We start from the raw sequence: 13,996 nt of genomic DNA, 5'->3' as shown, positions 1-13,996 counted from the left end.
ATTCAGCAGGTTTCGGTCAACAATACAAGTGCCAAGATAACTTTGGTGATCAATGTACCTGCTGGAGGGAGATGGGAGCATGTTTTGTCTAGTGGCTATTTTACTCATCTAAGGTAGTGCAGAGGGGTAATATGCCTGCTGCAAAGAACATGTACCATGCATATCAAAGAGCAATATGTTATGTGTATAGTTCAGTGGGTACTGCTTTGTGTTCACTTCCCGAATAAAAGGACACTTGAATACATATGGCCTGGCAGTTCGGGCTGGACTGTTCACATTGGGCGCAGGATCAAGACTGATTTGCATATGGCTGGGTCCAAACTGGAATGGCATGGTGAGCAAAAAACGATGGATTTAAGCCCCGATCTCTGAACTGGGGTGAATGTATGACCTTGTTCTGCATTCTGTCCATCAATTGTTCTTTTTGCATTTGTCACCCCGAGTGGGACAGGTATGCTCAGACATGAGTCCTGTGCTCTCCATGCCAATGGAATCAAGCTATCCTGGCTGATGAGGGCTGAAAGCCCGAAACCGGTCCTAGGATGCTTGTTTCCAGTCCAGGGAGGACCTGGCCTGGCAGTTCGGGCTACACTGTTCTCATTGGGCACAGGATCAAGACTGATTTGCATATGGCTGGGTCCAAACCGAAATCGCATGTGAGCAAATAAACAATGGATTTAGGCCCATCTCTCTGCACTGGGGTGAATTATGATATTGCTCTGCATTCTGTCCACCAGTTGTTCTTTTTACTATATTATGATTGAGCAGCCAGCTGGCTGACATGAATATGAAGGAGCCTTTGTGGGTTTCTGTGAGTCTAGATTCTCCTGAAGAGTCCCTTTCTCTTCTGAGCCCTGCTTAACACATGTGTATAGGAGGAGCCCTGCATTCATGACCTCAATGTTTGAGACAAAAAATAATCATGGATTTCTGAACAATGAGAGTAAAAGCATTAAGGTAACATGTTGTTCCTGCTTATATTTCACATGCTTTACATAAACCTGTATTCCCTATGAGTGTTTGCTTTTTCCTGAATTAAACCTCAAACATGTTTATCCATTGTTTTAATTAAATAACGTTATAAGCTGTAACTGGTCAGTGAAATGCTAAACGTACTAAAAATTGATATGTTTTGCTATTTCTAGCCACACCCCTGACTCCGCCCACTGATTCAATCTTCGGTTGTTCCCGCCCCCTGATTCTCCACCCACAGTTCCCCTACTTTTTTTTCCTCACTTCGACCACTGCCTAAAACCATGGTAATGCCAGTGCCACTCAACTCATATTGAAGGCTTAAGTATTCCTATGCATTAAAGTTGGTTTCTCTGTTAAAAGAATTATTTTACTCATATTGCATCTTTGTTGTTATTTGCACGCATTTGTCTTCCAGTGCTGTACTCCTCGCTGCCCTTCCTCGTGCGGCTCTTTCATTTTGTTTCTTTCTGCTTTTTATTTCACCTCCCTATTGTCGCCCTTTCCCCCCTTACTCCCGCCTCTCTCTGTTATTCCTCTTTTCTTTTATCTCGCCTTTATCGCTTGGCTTATTCGGAATTGCTGCCCTCGAGCCTCGTTTCCTTCCCTCCCCGCGTGCCCGCTCAATCCCTCATTTCACCCCGGCTCACAGCTCTGGACAACTCTTACAGTGGGCGAGGTGTTTAGTTCAGCGGCTTTGCTGTGCTCCCTGCTCTGCCAGTCTCCCAGATGTAGTACTCGTCCCACTCCCTTCTCAGGTGTGATGCTCAACCTGGCCCCTCTCTGTGCCTCCCGGGTGTGGTACCCCCCACTTGTATCCTGTCCGGTCTGGTAGCCCCACTCCGTGTCCCTCCTCCTGTGGAAGTCACGCCCTGTATCAATGCTTGATGTGGTACTCGCCCTGCTCTCTCAGTTCCAGGCTTGGTACCAGCCATGCTCTGCCCAGCCCTGGTGCCTTACTCGCCCTTCTCTGCCCCTTCCAGGTGTGGTGCTCTGTCTCTCGGTGCCCCCGTATCTCCCTCGGCTGTTGATGCTCCCTGCCCCTGTGACTCTCTCGGGTGCGGACTTTGCCCCTCTGAATCCTTTGATGTGCGGTACTGTCCGTGTGCTGTAACCCACTGCTCCCGTGTCCCTCTCCGTTGTTGCACGCACTCTGCTGTGGCCCTGACTGGTGTGATGCTCACTGTCACTGTCTCCCTCTCGTATGGTGTCTACGCCGCTGCCTCTCTTCGGATGTGACACTCTCTGCCCGCCCCCTCTTCTCTTGTATGCTCCGCACCGCTCCCTTTTCCCTTTCAGGGGTGGTACTCACTGACCCTGTCTCTCTCTCGTGAGTGGTACTCACTGCCCTATCTCTCTCTCTCATGAGTGGTACTCACTGCCCTGTCTCTCTCTCGTGAGTGGTACTCACTGCCCTGTCTCTCTCTCGTGAGTGGTACTCACTGCCCTGTCTCTCTCTCTCATGAGTGGTACTCACTGCCCTGTCTCTCTCTCTCTCATGAGTGGTACTCACTGCCCTGTCTCTCTCTCTCTCATGAGTGGTACTCACTGCCCTGTCTCTCTCTCGTGAGTGGTACTCACTGCCCTGTCTCTCTCTCTCTCATGAGTGGTACTCACTGCCCTGTCTCTCTCTCGTGAGTGGTACTCACTGCCCTGTCTCTCTCTCGTGAGTGGTACTCACTGCCCTATCTCTCTCTCTCATGAGTGGTACTCACTCCCCTGTCTCTCTCTCGTGAGTTGTACTCACTGCCCTGTCTCTCTCTCTCTCATGAGTGGTACTCACTGCCCTGTCTCTCTCTATCATGAGTGGTACTCACTGCCCTGTCTCTCTCTCGTGAGTGGTACTCACTGCCCTTTCTCTCTCTCTCATGAGTGGTACTCACTGCCCTGTCTCTCTCTCTCTCTCGTGAGTGGTACTCACTGCCCTGTCTCTTTCTCGTGAGTAGTACTCACTGCCCTGTCTCTCTCTTTTGAGTGGCATTCACTGCACCTGTCTCTCTCAGAAGTGATAGTCACTGCCTATTTCTCTCAGGATTGGTGGCCACTGTGCCCCTCCCAGAAGTGGTACTCACTGCCCCTGTCTCAAGAGTGGTGCTCACTGCCCCTGTCTCAGGAGTAGTACTCACTGTCCCTGTGTCTCAGGAGTGGTGCTCACTGCCCCTGTCTCGGGAGTGGTACTCACTGCCCCTGTCTCGGGAGTGGTGCTCACTGCCCCTGTCTCGGGAGTGGTACTCACTGCCCCGGTCTCTGGAGTGGTACTCACTGTCCCTGTGTCTCAGGAGTGGTACTCACTGTCCCTGTGTCTTAGAAGTGGTACTCACTGCCCCTGTTTCAGGAGTGGTACTCACTGTCCCTTTGTCTCAGGAGTGGTGCTCACTGCCCCTGTCTCGGGAGTGGTACTTACTGCCCCGTCTCAGGAGTGATGCTCACTGCCCCTGTTTCGGGAGTTGTACTCACTGTCCCAGTGTATCAGGAGTGGTACTCACTGCTCTGTCTCGGGAGTGGTACTCACTGCCCCTGTCTCAGGAGTGGTACTCAGTGTCCCTGTCTCTGGAGTGGTACTCACTGTCCCTGTGTCTCAGGAGTGGTACTCACTGTCCCTGTCTCTGGAGTGGTACTCACTGTCCCTGTGTCTCAGGAGTGGTACTCGCTGCCCATGTCTCAGGAGTGGTACTCACTGCCCCATTTTCAGGCGAGGTACTCACTGTCCCTGTCTCTCAGTAGTGGTGCTCACTGCCCCTGTCTCAGGAGTGTTACTCACTGCCCCTGTGTCTCAGGAGTGTTACTCACTGCCCCTGTGTCTCAGGAGTGTTACTCACTGCCCCTGTCTCTCAGGAGTGGTGCTCACTGCCCCTGTCTCGGGAGTGGTGCTCACTGCCCCTGTGTCCCTCTTAGGTTTTTTAACTCACTGCCCCTGCGTCTCTCGAATTTTGCTCTCCCCGTCTCCGTGTTCCGGTCAGGTGAAGCGTTCCCTGCTCGTCATTCTAGAGACACCCCACTTACCACGTACCACTCACCTGTGGTACTCACCGCCCTGTATCCCTCCGCGGTACGGTACTCACCTCACCGGGTCCTGGGCTCATCCTTTGCTCCCCGGGCAGGACGGAGCCCCTCACGCTCCAGGCCAGCAGCAGCGCCGACAGCAGGCTCGGCAGCACCCGCATGACGGCAGTCGGAGCCGGGAGGAGTGATGACAGGAGCCGGTGCAGGTGATGGGAGTCAGCGCTGGTGATGAGAGTCTGTGCCGGTGATGAGTGGCAGTGCTGGTGATGGGAGACGGTCTTGTGGTTGGGGTTCGCCTGGCAGAGGGGGGCAGTCGGTGGGAGTTTCGGGTGATGTTAGTTCTTGAGGGTGGACGGGGGTCGTGCCGCGGGTGAGGGGCGTCGGCTGAAGTTTCTCGCGGATGATGCGCGGGCGTCGGTGAGTGACTCCTGAAGGAACACGGAATGCCTCGTGTAGAGCCGAGCACTCGCACCTGCCCGTGCCGCCGGCTGCAGCTCGTTTTATACCACACCTGATGCAGCCGAGGCGGCCCCCGCTCAGAGAGGCTCAGGAGCCTCCCACCCCCAAACACACACACACACACTTGGAGCGCCTCACACCCTGGCCAATGAAGCTTTATTGCCATGAAACATCAGAAGTCTGTCTAGCCAAAGTCGGGTGGCAAAGACACATCAGCGGTGCGCTTAATTTTGTTTTTCGGGTCCATATACACGGCGAGGTTTCAGAACGGGCCAGACAGACTTCTGGTGTATCCTTGTGTGAAAATAGATCTTGAGACACTCTATTATGAACTATGAGGATTAGACGCACCCTGTGCCCTGTGAACAGTTGACTTATTAAGAGTTCTTCAGACTGAATGAAATGCGTATCCAATGTACTGTTGGTCTACTCCAGGGATACCCATGGATCACTGTCCATACATGGAACTTTTTTTATAGGATCTTTCATTGAATTTTTGAAACATATCAAGTCATAAATGAAAAAAAGATGCAGTTCCCTTTTGCTTACAGAGTGAATCATATCAATATACAGTACACCATTGGAGGGAGGGTACAATGGTGTTAATTCTGTCAGGGCAGCACAGCATGTGGGCTCAGCCATTCATCACACACTCTGCAGGTGTACATGGTAGTCCTATAGTGAACCTGTAGATCATATCCCAGCAGGATGACATCAAATCCCCCCCTCCCGTGTCATCGTGCCTAAATGAGTTATATACCCCCACTTGATGCAGCCGGTGAAGCCCCCTCCTTATTTCAGGCCGGCCAAAGGCCACACGTCTTATCATATTTTGGAGGGCATTCCATGGTTCTATACACCTCCATTTCCAGCAGGCCGCAGCAGCTCCTACCCATCTTCCACATCCCAAGGGTTGCAGGTTTCTCTGAAACCCTGCATCCGGGCAGTGTCTTGTTTGGCCACCAAGCATCCTCCCTAGGAACGACTGCCAGTGCCTTTGGCCACTTTACTCCTCCATCAGTCCCAACCAGGCCAGCTAAGCCTTCCCGCCACTGTCGCTAGAGTACACTCTATCCGGGACCAGAATTGTATGATGGGTAGGCATTCCCAAGTCACATCCAAAAAACATATCCCGCTCCCCAGGACAGCGGAGATAGCTGGGATCTGGCTTCCACTAATGTAACTGGGTTAGGTAAGGGTTCTTCCATGCAATATTTGTTCAAATGTCAACAATTTGCATGGATACAAATACAATGTAAAAATATCTGGGTTTTAAATTCCATTAACCCATAACAAACGAGGATCCAAAACTTCCATAAAGCCATAATCTGCCCCAAAGTTTATTTTTCCAATGCTTAAAAAACGGATCACTGAAACACTATCGATGTCAACAATATCGAATTACAAAAATATCGAGGAAAAAATATAGAATACCAAAATATCGACCACCTATCTCCAAACAGGTAAGTACAAAAATATCGAATAGAAAATATCGATGTAAAAAATATAGGGGCATATTATCAAGGGGTTTATCTCCGCTTTTTTGGCTTTAAAAGCCAAGAAAGCGGAGATAAAATTATCTCCCTATTACCTAGCTGTCGCTAACACCAGTTAGCGACAGCTAGTAGGAGATAGCGACCATCTTGGGCCCCACTTTGCATGTCAGTGATATTTATCACTAATGATATGCAAAGTGGGCGTGCCAAGATGTTAGCGACTGAAAACAGTCGCTAACATCGCTATCTCCTATTACCAACTTTTGGAGATATTCGCGCTAAGCGTGAATATCTCCAAAAGCTAACACCTGCCCTGAGCAGTTCTCAGCCATGTTATCCAGTGGGAGGTGGATAACATGGCTAAGAGCATTAGCTCGGTAATGCATGAATATCGCTGACTTTTCAGCGATATTCATGCATTGCAGCGATTTTTATCGCATTTGCGATAAACCTTGGTAATACCAAGGTTTATTTGTGGTAAAAATCGCCGCAGCGGTACATTTCTGTCTCTAACCAAGCAATAGCGATAATTATCGCTATTGCTTGGTAATATGCCCCTATAGTTAGTCAAAATATCGAATTTTTTAAGATGCTTTAAATTATTTAAAAATTAATGAAATAATAAATATAATTAACTTAAACATACTTAAAATACTTAAATAACCTTAAAAATAATAAATAATTAATGTAAGTTAAAAAAAATACACATTTATTTGTTAATATATATATATATATATATATATATATATATATATATATATATATATATATATATATATATATATATATACATAATATTAATTTAAAAAATGACAATTTTTTTACCGTAGGATAGCGGAAAGGGTAAAATGTACTATTACCACTCCAGTGAGTGCAAAAGTAGGTAAAGCGTTGGATAGCGTAAGTGTAAAAATTACTATTCCCACTCCAGAGAGTGCAACAGTAGGGAAAGCATTGGATAGCGTAGGGGTAAAAATTACTATTCCAAATCCAGAGAGTACAACTGTAGGGAAAAAGTTGGATAGCGTAGGGGTAAAAATTACTATTCCAACTCCAGAGAGTGCAACAGTAGGGAAAGCGTTGGATAGCGTAGGGGTAAAAATTACTATTCCAACTCCAGAGAGTGCAACAGTAGGGAAAACGTTGGATAGCGTAGGGGTAAAAATTACTATTCCAACTCCAGAGAGTGCAACAGTAGGGAAAGCGTTGGATAGCGTAGGGGTAGAAATTACTATTCCAACTCAAGAGAGTGCCACAGGAGGGAAAGCGTTGGATAGCGTAGGGGTAAAAATTACTATTCCAACTCCAGAGAGTGCAACAGTAGGGAAAGCGTTGGATAGGTAGGGGTAAAAATGACTATTCCCACTCCAGAGAGTGCAACAGTAGGGAAAGCGTTGGATAGCGTAGGGGTAAAAATTACTATTCCAACTCCAGAGAGTGCAACAGTAGGGAAAACGTTGGATAGCGTAGGGGTAAAAATTACTATTCCCACCCCAGAGAGTGCAACAGTAGGGAAAGCGTTGGATAGCGTAAGGTTAAAATTACTATTCCAACTCCAGAGAGTGCAACAGTAGGGAAAGCGTTGGATAGCGTAGGGGTAAAAATTACTATTCCAACTCCAGAGAGTGCCACAGTAGGGAAAGTGTTGGATAGCGTAGGGGTAAAAATTACTAGGAAAGCGTTGGATAGCGTAGGGGTAAAAATTACTATTCCAACTCCAGAGAGTGCAACAGTAGGGAAAGCGTTGGATAGCGTAGGGGTAAAAATTACTATTCCAACTCCAGAGAGTGCAACAGTAAGGAAAACGTTGGATAGCGACAGGGTAAAATTTACTATTGCCACTCCAGAGAGTGCAACAGGAGGGAAAGCGTTTGATAGAGTAGAGGTAAAAATTACTATTCCCACTCCAGAGAGTGCAACAGTAGGGAAAGCGTTGGATAGCGGCAGTGTAAAATTTACTATTCCCACTCCAGAGAGTGCAGCAGTAGGGAAAGCGTTGGATAGAGTAGAGGTAAAAATGACTGTTCCCACTCCAGAGAGTGCAACAGTAGGGAAAGCGTTGGATAGCGTAGGGGTAAAAATTACTATTCCCACTCCAGAGAGTGCAACAGTAGGGAAAGCGTTGGATAGCGTAGGGGTAAAAATTACTATTCAAACTCCTGAGAGTGCAACAGTAGGGAAAACATTGGATAGCGGCAGGGTAAAATTTACTATTCCCACTCCAGAGAGTGCAACAGTAGGGAAAGCGTTGGATAGCGTAGGGGTAAAAATTACTATTCCCACTCCAGAGCGTGCAACAGTAGGGAAAACGTTGGATAGCGGCAGGGTAAAATGTACTATTCCCACTCCAGAGAGTGCAACAGTAGGGAAAGCGTTGGATAGCATAGGGGTAAAAATTACTTTTCCCACTCCAGAGCGTGCAACAGTAGGGAAAGCGTTGGATAGCGTAGGGGCAAAAATTACTATTCCAACTCCAGAGAGTGCAACAGTAGGGAAAGTAAATACTTCATATATAAATAAAAATAAATTAAATGTTAATACCAATTACTAATTAATTAAAAGTAATATTTTTTTTATATAATATAATAAATCAATTAAAAATACCCCAAAAAATTAATTATTAAAAAGTATTACCTATTAATACAAATTATTTACTAATTAACAATTAATTAATTAACAATGAAAAAAACAATTAAAAATTTGAACAAAAAAAAAAATTAAAATATTTAATTAATTACTATTAAATTACTTCCCACCCTATTCCCCTACAAACCCACAACCCGCAACATAAAATAAATTAATAAAATTAACATAATTATCAATTAATGAATTAATTTAAATAAATTACCAATTATATTTTATTTAATTACCAATTAAATATTTTAATATTAATTAATTCAAAATAAATGCCAATAAATAATTAAAAAATTTAAATAATTATAATTAAATTACTTCCCACCCTATTCCCCTATAAACCCACAACCCGCTACAGAAAATACAATAATAAAATTTACATAATTATCAATTAATCAATTAATTAAAATTAATTACCAATTATATTTTAATTAATTAATAATTAATTCAAAAGAAATACCAATAAACAAATGAACATATTTAATTAATTATAATTAAATTACTTCCCACCCTATTCCCCTATAAACCCACAACCCGCTACAGAATTGTATTACGCAAAAATAAAATACCATAAAATAATTAATTAAAATAAATTAGAAAATAAAAATACACTTTTCACACATATACTAACATGAAAAATACTTTAAAAAATGATATATTAATAAAAAATTAATATAAACTTACCTCAAATTCGATATTTTTGTTGTCTATATTCTGTCCATTCTATATTTTTGTTGTTTATGTTCTGTCCATTCTATATTTTTGTTTTCTATATTCTGTCCATTCTATATTTTCGATATTAATGCTAATCTATTTGATATTTTTGTAGTCTATATTCTGTCCATTCGATATTGTGTCCATTCTATATTTTTAATTCGATATTAATGTAAATCGATATTAAAAACTCATTATTTTGACTGTATACCTTAAAAAACATATCGGACTGCACAATTCTTCAAAAAATTGCATTTTATTTCTTTATGCAGATTTATATAGCGCAAACTTGACCCAAAGGTATTGGAGCGCTTTGCATAAGCACCAGTTACGTTACACAAGGACACATTCATGTTTTTTGGTAGGTACAGGGAGATTTTAGGCCACATGCAACAAAGAATGGAATTGAGATTCCAAATAGCGATTTTTAGGGATTCACTATTTAGGAATCGCAATTCCTTATGCATGTAGGAATCGCAAAAAAACCTGCGATTCCCACAAATTCCTTTATAGCGACTCGCAAATTGCTATTAAGGAATGCCTAGAGGCCCATAGGAATGAATGGGATGTCATTCACAATTTGCAAGTACCAAATAGGCACTCGCAAATTGCAAATGCAATTTGAAGGGTGCTCGGGGGCCAAAAGGCATCAAGAAAATGCAATTTTATGCATTTTTCTAGAAATTGCAAATTACCATAAACTTGAAGTTGATGGTAATTTGCAATTCCAAATTGCAAAAACGCAATTCCCGAATGCATGATGCATCGCATTTAGGGCATCGCAATTTCCGATTCCTTAACTGCATTTGCAATTAAGGAAACAGCAAAAAATTGTGATTTTCTTAATTGCAAATTCATTTAGGCTTGATGCATTGGAAATAGCATTTCACCGGTATCTGCGAATCAGCCGGTTTGCAACCGGTAAAATGTTTGATGCATGTCCCCTTAAGTGATTTGCTCCTTGCGACATTCCTGATGCGTCATATTTAATTATGACGCATCATGTCGCAAGGAGTAACAGATACGTCAGTATTTCTGACATATCTGTAAGCGCAAAAGTGACGCATTGCTGGAGTGTTTCACAAAAGTGACGCAACTCCAGCAATGCGTCCTTTCACATGGGGCAAGCCCCGTGTGAAAGGGCCTGCGTCAGTCTTACGCTTGCTGTGAGGCAGGCACAAGATTTTGACGCAACGGTATCCTAAAAGTGACGCAGTGAAATCTCATAGATTTCACTGCGTCACTTCTACGACCCTTTCTTGCGTCAATACGCCCCCCTTGCATACATTATACCTGGCGCAGGTATAATGTGGCGCAGGAGTTTACAAAGTGACGCATCTACCTAGATGCGTCACTTGGTAAATATGGCGCAACAAGGCACTTTTTTTACGCCACTGGTGCGTCACAAAAAGTGACGCACCGGCGGCGTAAAAGTGATGCACAGCCTCATAAATGAGGCCCCTGGACGGAATGCCCGTAACATGGGCAGCTGAGCTCAAACGCGCTGCCCCCATTCTTAGAGACCGCAACAGCCCTCTCACCCGCAAGCACAGCGGGAGAGCCTTTGCTTCTCCGCTAAGGTCACGTCAAAGTCATCGAATCCAAGCGAAACAAATCAAATGAGCGGTCACCCGAGCAGGCTGGCCCTCTCCAACTGTGGATAATGCAGTTTTCGGCTGGATGCTACCACCTCCCGCCTGAGCACTGAAAGGTACCAAGGTTTTTTTCTTGTCCCCAGAGACCTTTCTGAGAGAGGAAGCAGACAAAGTGATGAGCAGAGATCGGGCATTAAGGAAAAAGAAAAAAGGACATGACAGAAAAGTTACTTACCTGCGGCAACAATCTTTTTGGCGATAATCAATCTCCCTGCAGATTCCTCACCTGTTGAATAACCCCAGAGGGTACCAGACTGGATCCAGACTTCAGAGCTCTCATGTTGCCAGTATGGGGTGCTAGCTTGGTATCGACACCAGAAGTAGGGTGACCAACTGGCATAGGTGCAAATTCAGGACAGTGAGTGTAAAAATTCAGGACAAAGGGACAACATTCAGGACAAAAGGTCAAAATTCAGGACAAAACTTTGGGGAAAAAGGTACGTTTTACAGACACTTCAGAGGTGGTTGCGCAATAGTATATAAGTAAGTAAATAGACAACCACCTAAGTACACGTCAAAATAAGTTTTTATTAGGTTGAGGCAATCGTGCACTTCACGTTTTTTCAGTATGGCCGCAGCTTGCTACCTTAGATGACTCAAAATTCGCATCTCGCTCCAGCAGGTACATTAGTCACCAGACAATGGTGAACCGCACCTGAATACAAGTGAGGCCGCTTTTATTGTTGATTGAAAACTACTGGATATACAAGGAACTTTGCAGTGCCAGACCCCAGTAACCAAACCGCTCACCCCCCTTTCCAGCCTCCCAGGGAAACACCTGATGCCTGGTCCGGCCAGTCCTGCCTTTTTACCACCCTCCAATGGTGCCCCTCATCTTCACTTAGACCGTCTTTCATGTGTATTTCATTTCTTTTATAGTGTTACTCATCCCAATTATGTAGGGCAGGGTGTCGGAGTGCGCTACATCACACACATTTTATAGAGACAATGACTCATATTAACGTGAAAGTCAATGTATAGGAAACGTTACTTAAGATAATGGGTGCTACAGCGTGTAATCATTCTTTTATCTATCATTCAGTCTTTCACCATTCATTCTGTCCTTCCATCTAAGTGCCCATTTATATCCAAACATATTCAACCATTTGCAAATCTATCCACCATATATCCTTCCATCCATCATTTCACTCATCCATCCCTCCATCCACCCTTTCACTCATCCATCCATTATTCATCTACCCACCCTTTTACCCATCCATCCATACAGTCATCCATCCACTCTTCCACCCATCCATCTATTCACTCATCCATCCAGCCATTTACCCTTTCACCCATCCAGCCATTCATTCACTTACTCATCCATCCACCTAGTCACTTATCCTTTCACCCATTCACCCTTTCAGTCATTCATCCTCCCTTTCTCACTCCATCCCCCTTTCACTTATACATCCATTGTTCCCACCCACCCATCAATCTACTCATCCATTCATTAATTACATCTATTGATCCTATTACTTATTAATCCTTTCACTCATCCATCTATCCGTTCTCTCATCCATCCACCCTTTCACTTCTTCACTCATCTATCCATCCTTTTGTCCATCTACTCCCTTTCAGTCATCCATCCATTCACCCTTTCACTTATCAATTCAATCCATCCATCCTTTCACTCATCCATCCACCCATTCACTCGCCCATTAGCTAAGCTTTCACTCATCCATCCATCCATCCATCCTTTCACACACCCATCCACCCTTTTACCCATCCATCTACCCTTCCACCCATACATCCATCTATTTACCTTTTCTCTCATCCATACTTCCACTCATTCACTCATCTATCCATCCTTTCTTTCATTATCTATCCATTCACCCTTTCATTCATCCATTCATCCTTTCAGTAATCCATCCAGCCATTCACACATTCCTTCACTTACTTACTCACCCACCTTTTCACATTATGAGCTGAGCCTTTGTCTGCAGAATTGCAGACAGAAGAGGCCCATCAAGAACTCCACCTTGCTGTAGTTCCTAAAGCAAGGTGTGGGGTGGGGGGAAGTTCACTATGCCCTTGCACATAGGCAGTCTGAAAACGTAGAAGTCATGAGTCATGCATGATGCACAGTGACAGGATGTGAGGTAACTGTGACATGGTGTTGTTTCCAGGGCTTTAAGTGGTGTATAAAAACTGGGGGTCTCTTCAAAGGGGGTGTTCGATGTAATTAAGGGTGTGGTTTAAAAAAACCGAAGCTAAAGTTGGCGCTTAGCATAGTGTTCCGCCCGACTGGTATTATGTTGTTTCTGTCATTGCATCTAGATATATAATACAGCAACTATCATTATACCAACAACAAGCCAGGAATATTGGTTTTGTCAATGGTTGTTAGTTGCTTAAAATAAAAAAGCAGTAACCATGGCTTTGTTGAATATAACATTGAAAATACTTCCGTTCTAAAATGATGAGACAGTGAAAGAACGATAACCCGTTTTTTAAAAGTTATTTTACAGGCTTCTTTATATAAACTGTTAATGCCCTGCTGTACACTGAGGCAGGAGGAGGCCGCCACATGCTTTACCAGCCTAGACTGCCCCATTGTCATTCTGTATGTGGCAATTACCCGCAAACAGAATGACAATGGGCGGGATGGGGCTGCTCTTGTGTTCCAGGAGGAGTGTGAGGTAGCCCCATCAGGGGGGGTGAGGCCTCTCACAAGGGGGTAATACTGCTCCTTGTGATGGCAAAAATTAAGGACAAAAGACGTCCGTAAAAGGGAACCTCACGGACAACGGACGTGAGGTCCAAATTACGGACTGTCTGTGAAATTTACGGACGGTTGGTCACCCTAACCAGAAGTGGCACCGTATGAGGTTATAGAAGCCATTTAGCGCCCACCAGGGCGCAACAATATCTGTTTCTATCCAATTTTTCCTAGCCTTCGAGGCAAATGAACGAATGAAATCGAAGAGTAGTGGGTTACAAAAATAGATTTTGGGATCTAATTAACATTCCCTATAACACATCCATCCATCAAACAGTGAGGTGGGCAGGTCAGTGAGGAATCTGCAGGTAGAGTCGGTCAGTGAGGAATCTGTAGGTAGAGAA

The 13,996-nt window shown here is 44.4% G+C and overlaps 1 protein-coding gene across 1 annotated transcript in view; it reads right to left on the bottom strand.

The window, feature by feature from the left end:
* The window catches only part of LOC147710644 (somatostatin-2-like), a 31,088-nt gene extending 26,762 nt beyond the window's left edge, over positions 1–4,326 (bottom strand). Inside the window, exon 1 of the mRNA XM_086920043.1 lies at positions 4,035–4,326. Within this exon, the coding sequence (XP_086776169.1) occupies positions 4,035–4,136 (102 nt within the window). The 5' untranslated portion in view covers positions 4,137–4,326. The remainder of the gene's footprint in view (positions 1–4,034) is intronic.
* Positions 4,327–13,996: the final 9,670 nt, after the last annotated feature.

Source organism: Lissotriton vulgaris, chromosome 5 (genome assembly GCF_964263255.1).
Source record: "Lissotriton vulgaris chromosome 5, aLisVul1.2, whole genome shotgun sequence".
NCBI lineage: Eukaryota > Metazoa > Chordata > Amphibia > Caudata > Salamandridae > Lissotriton > Lissotriton vulgaris.
This window is presented reverse-complemented; position numbering and strand designations above follow the sequence as displayed.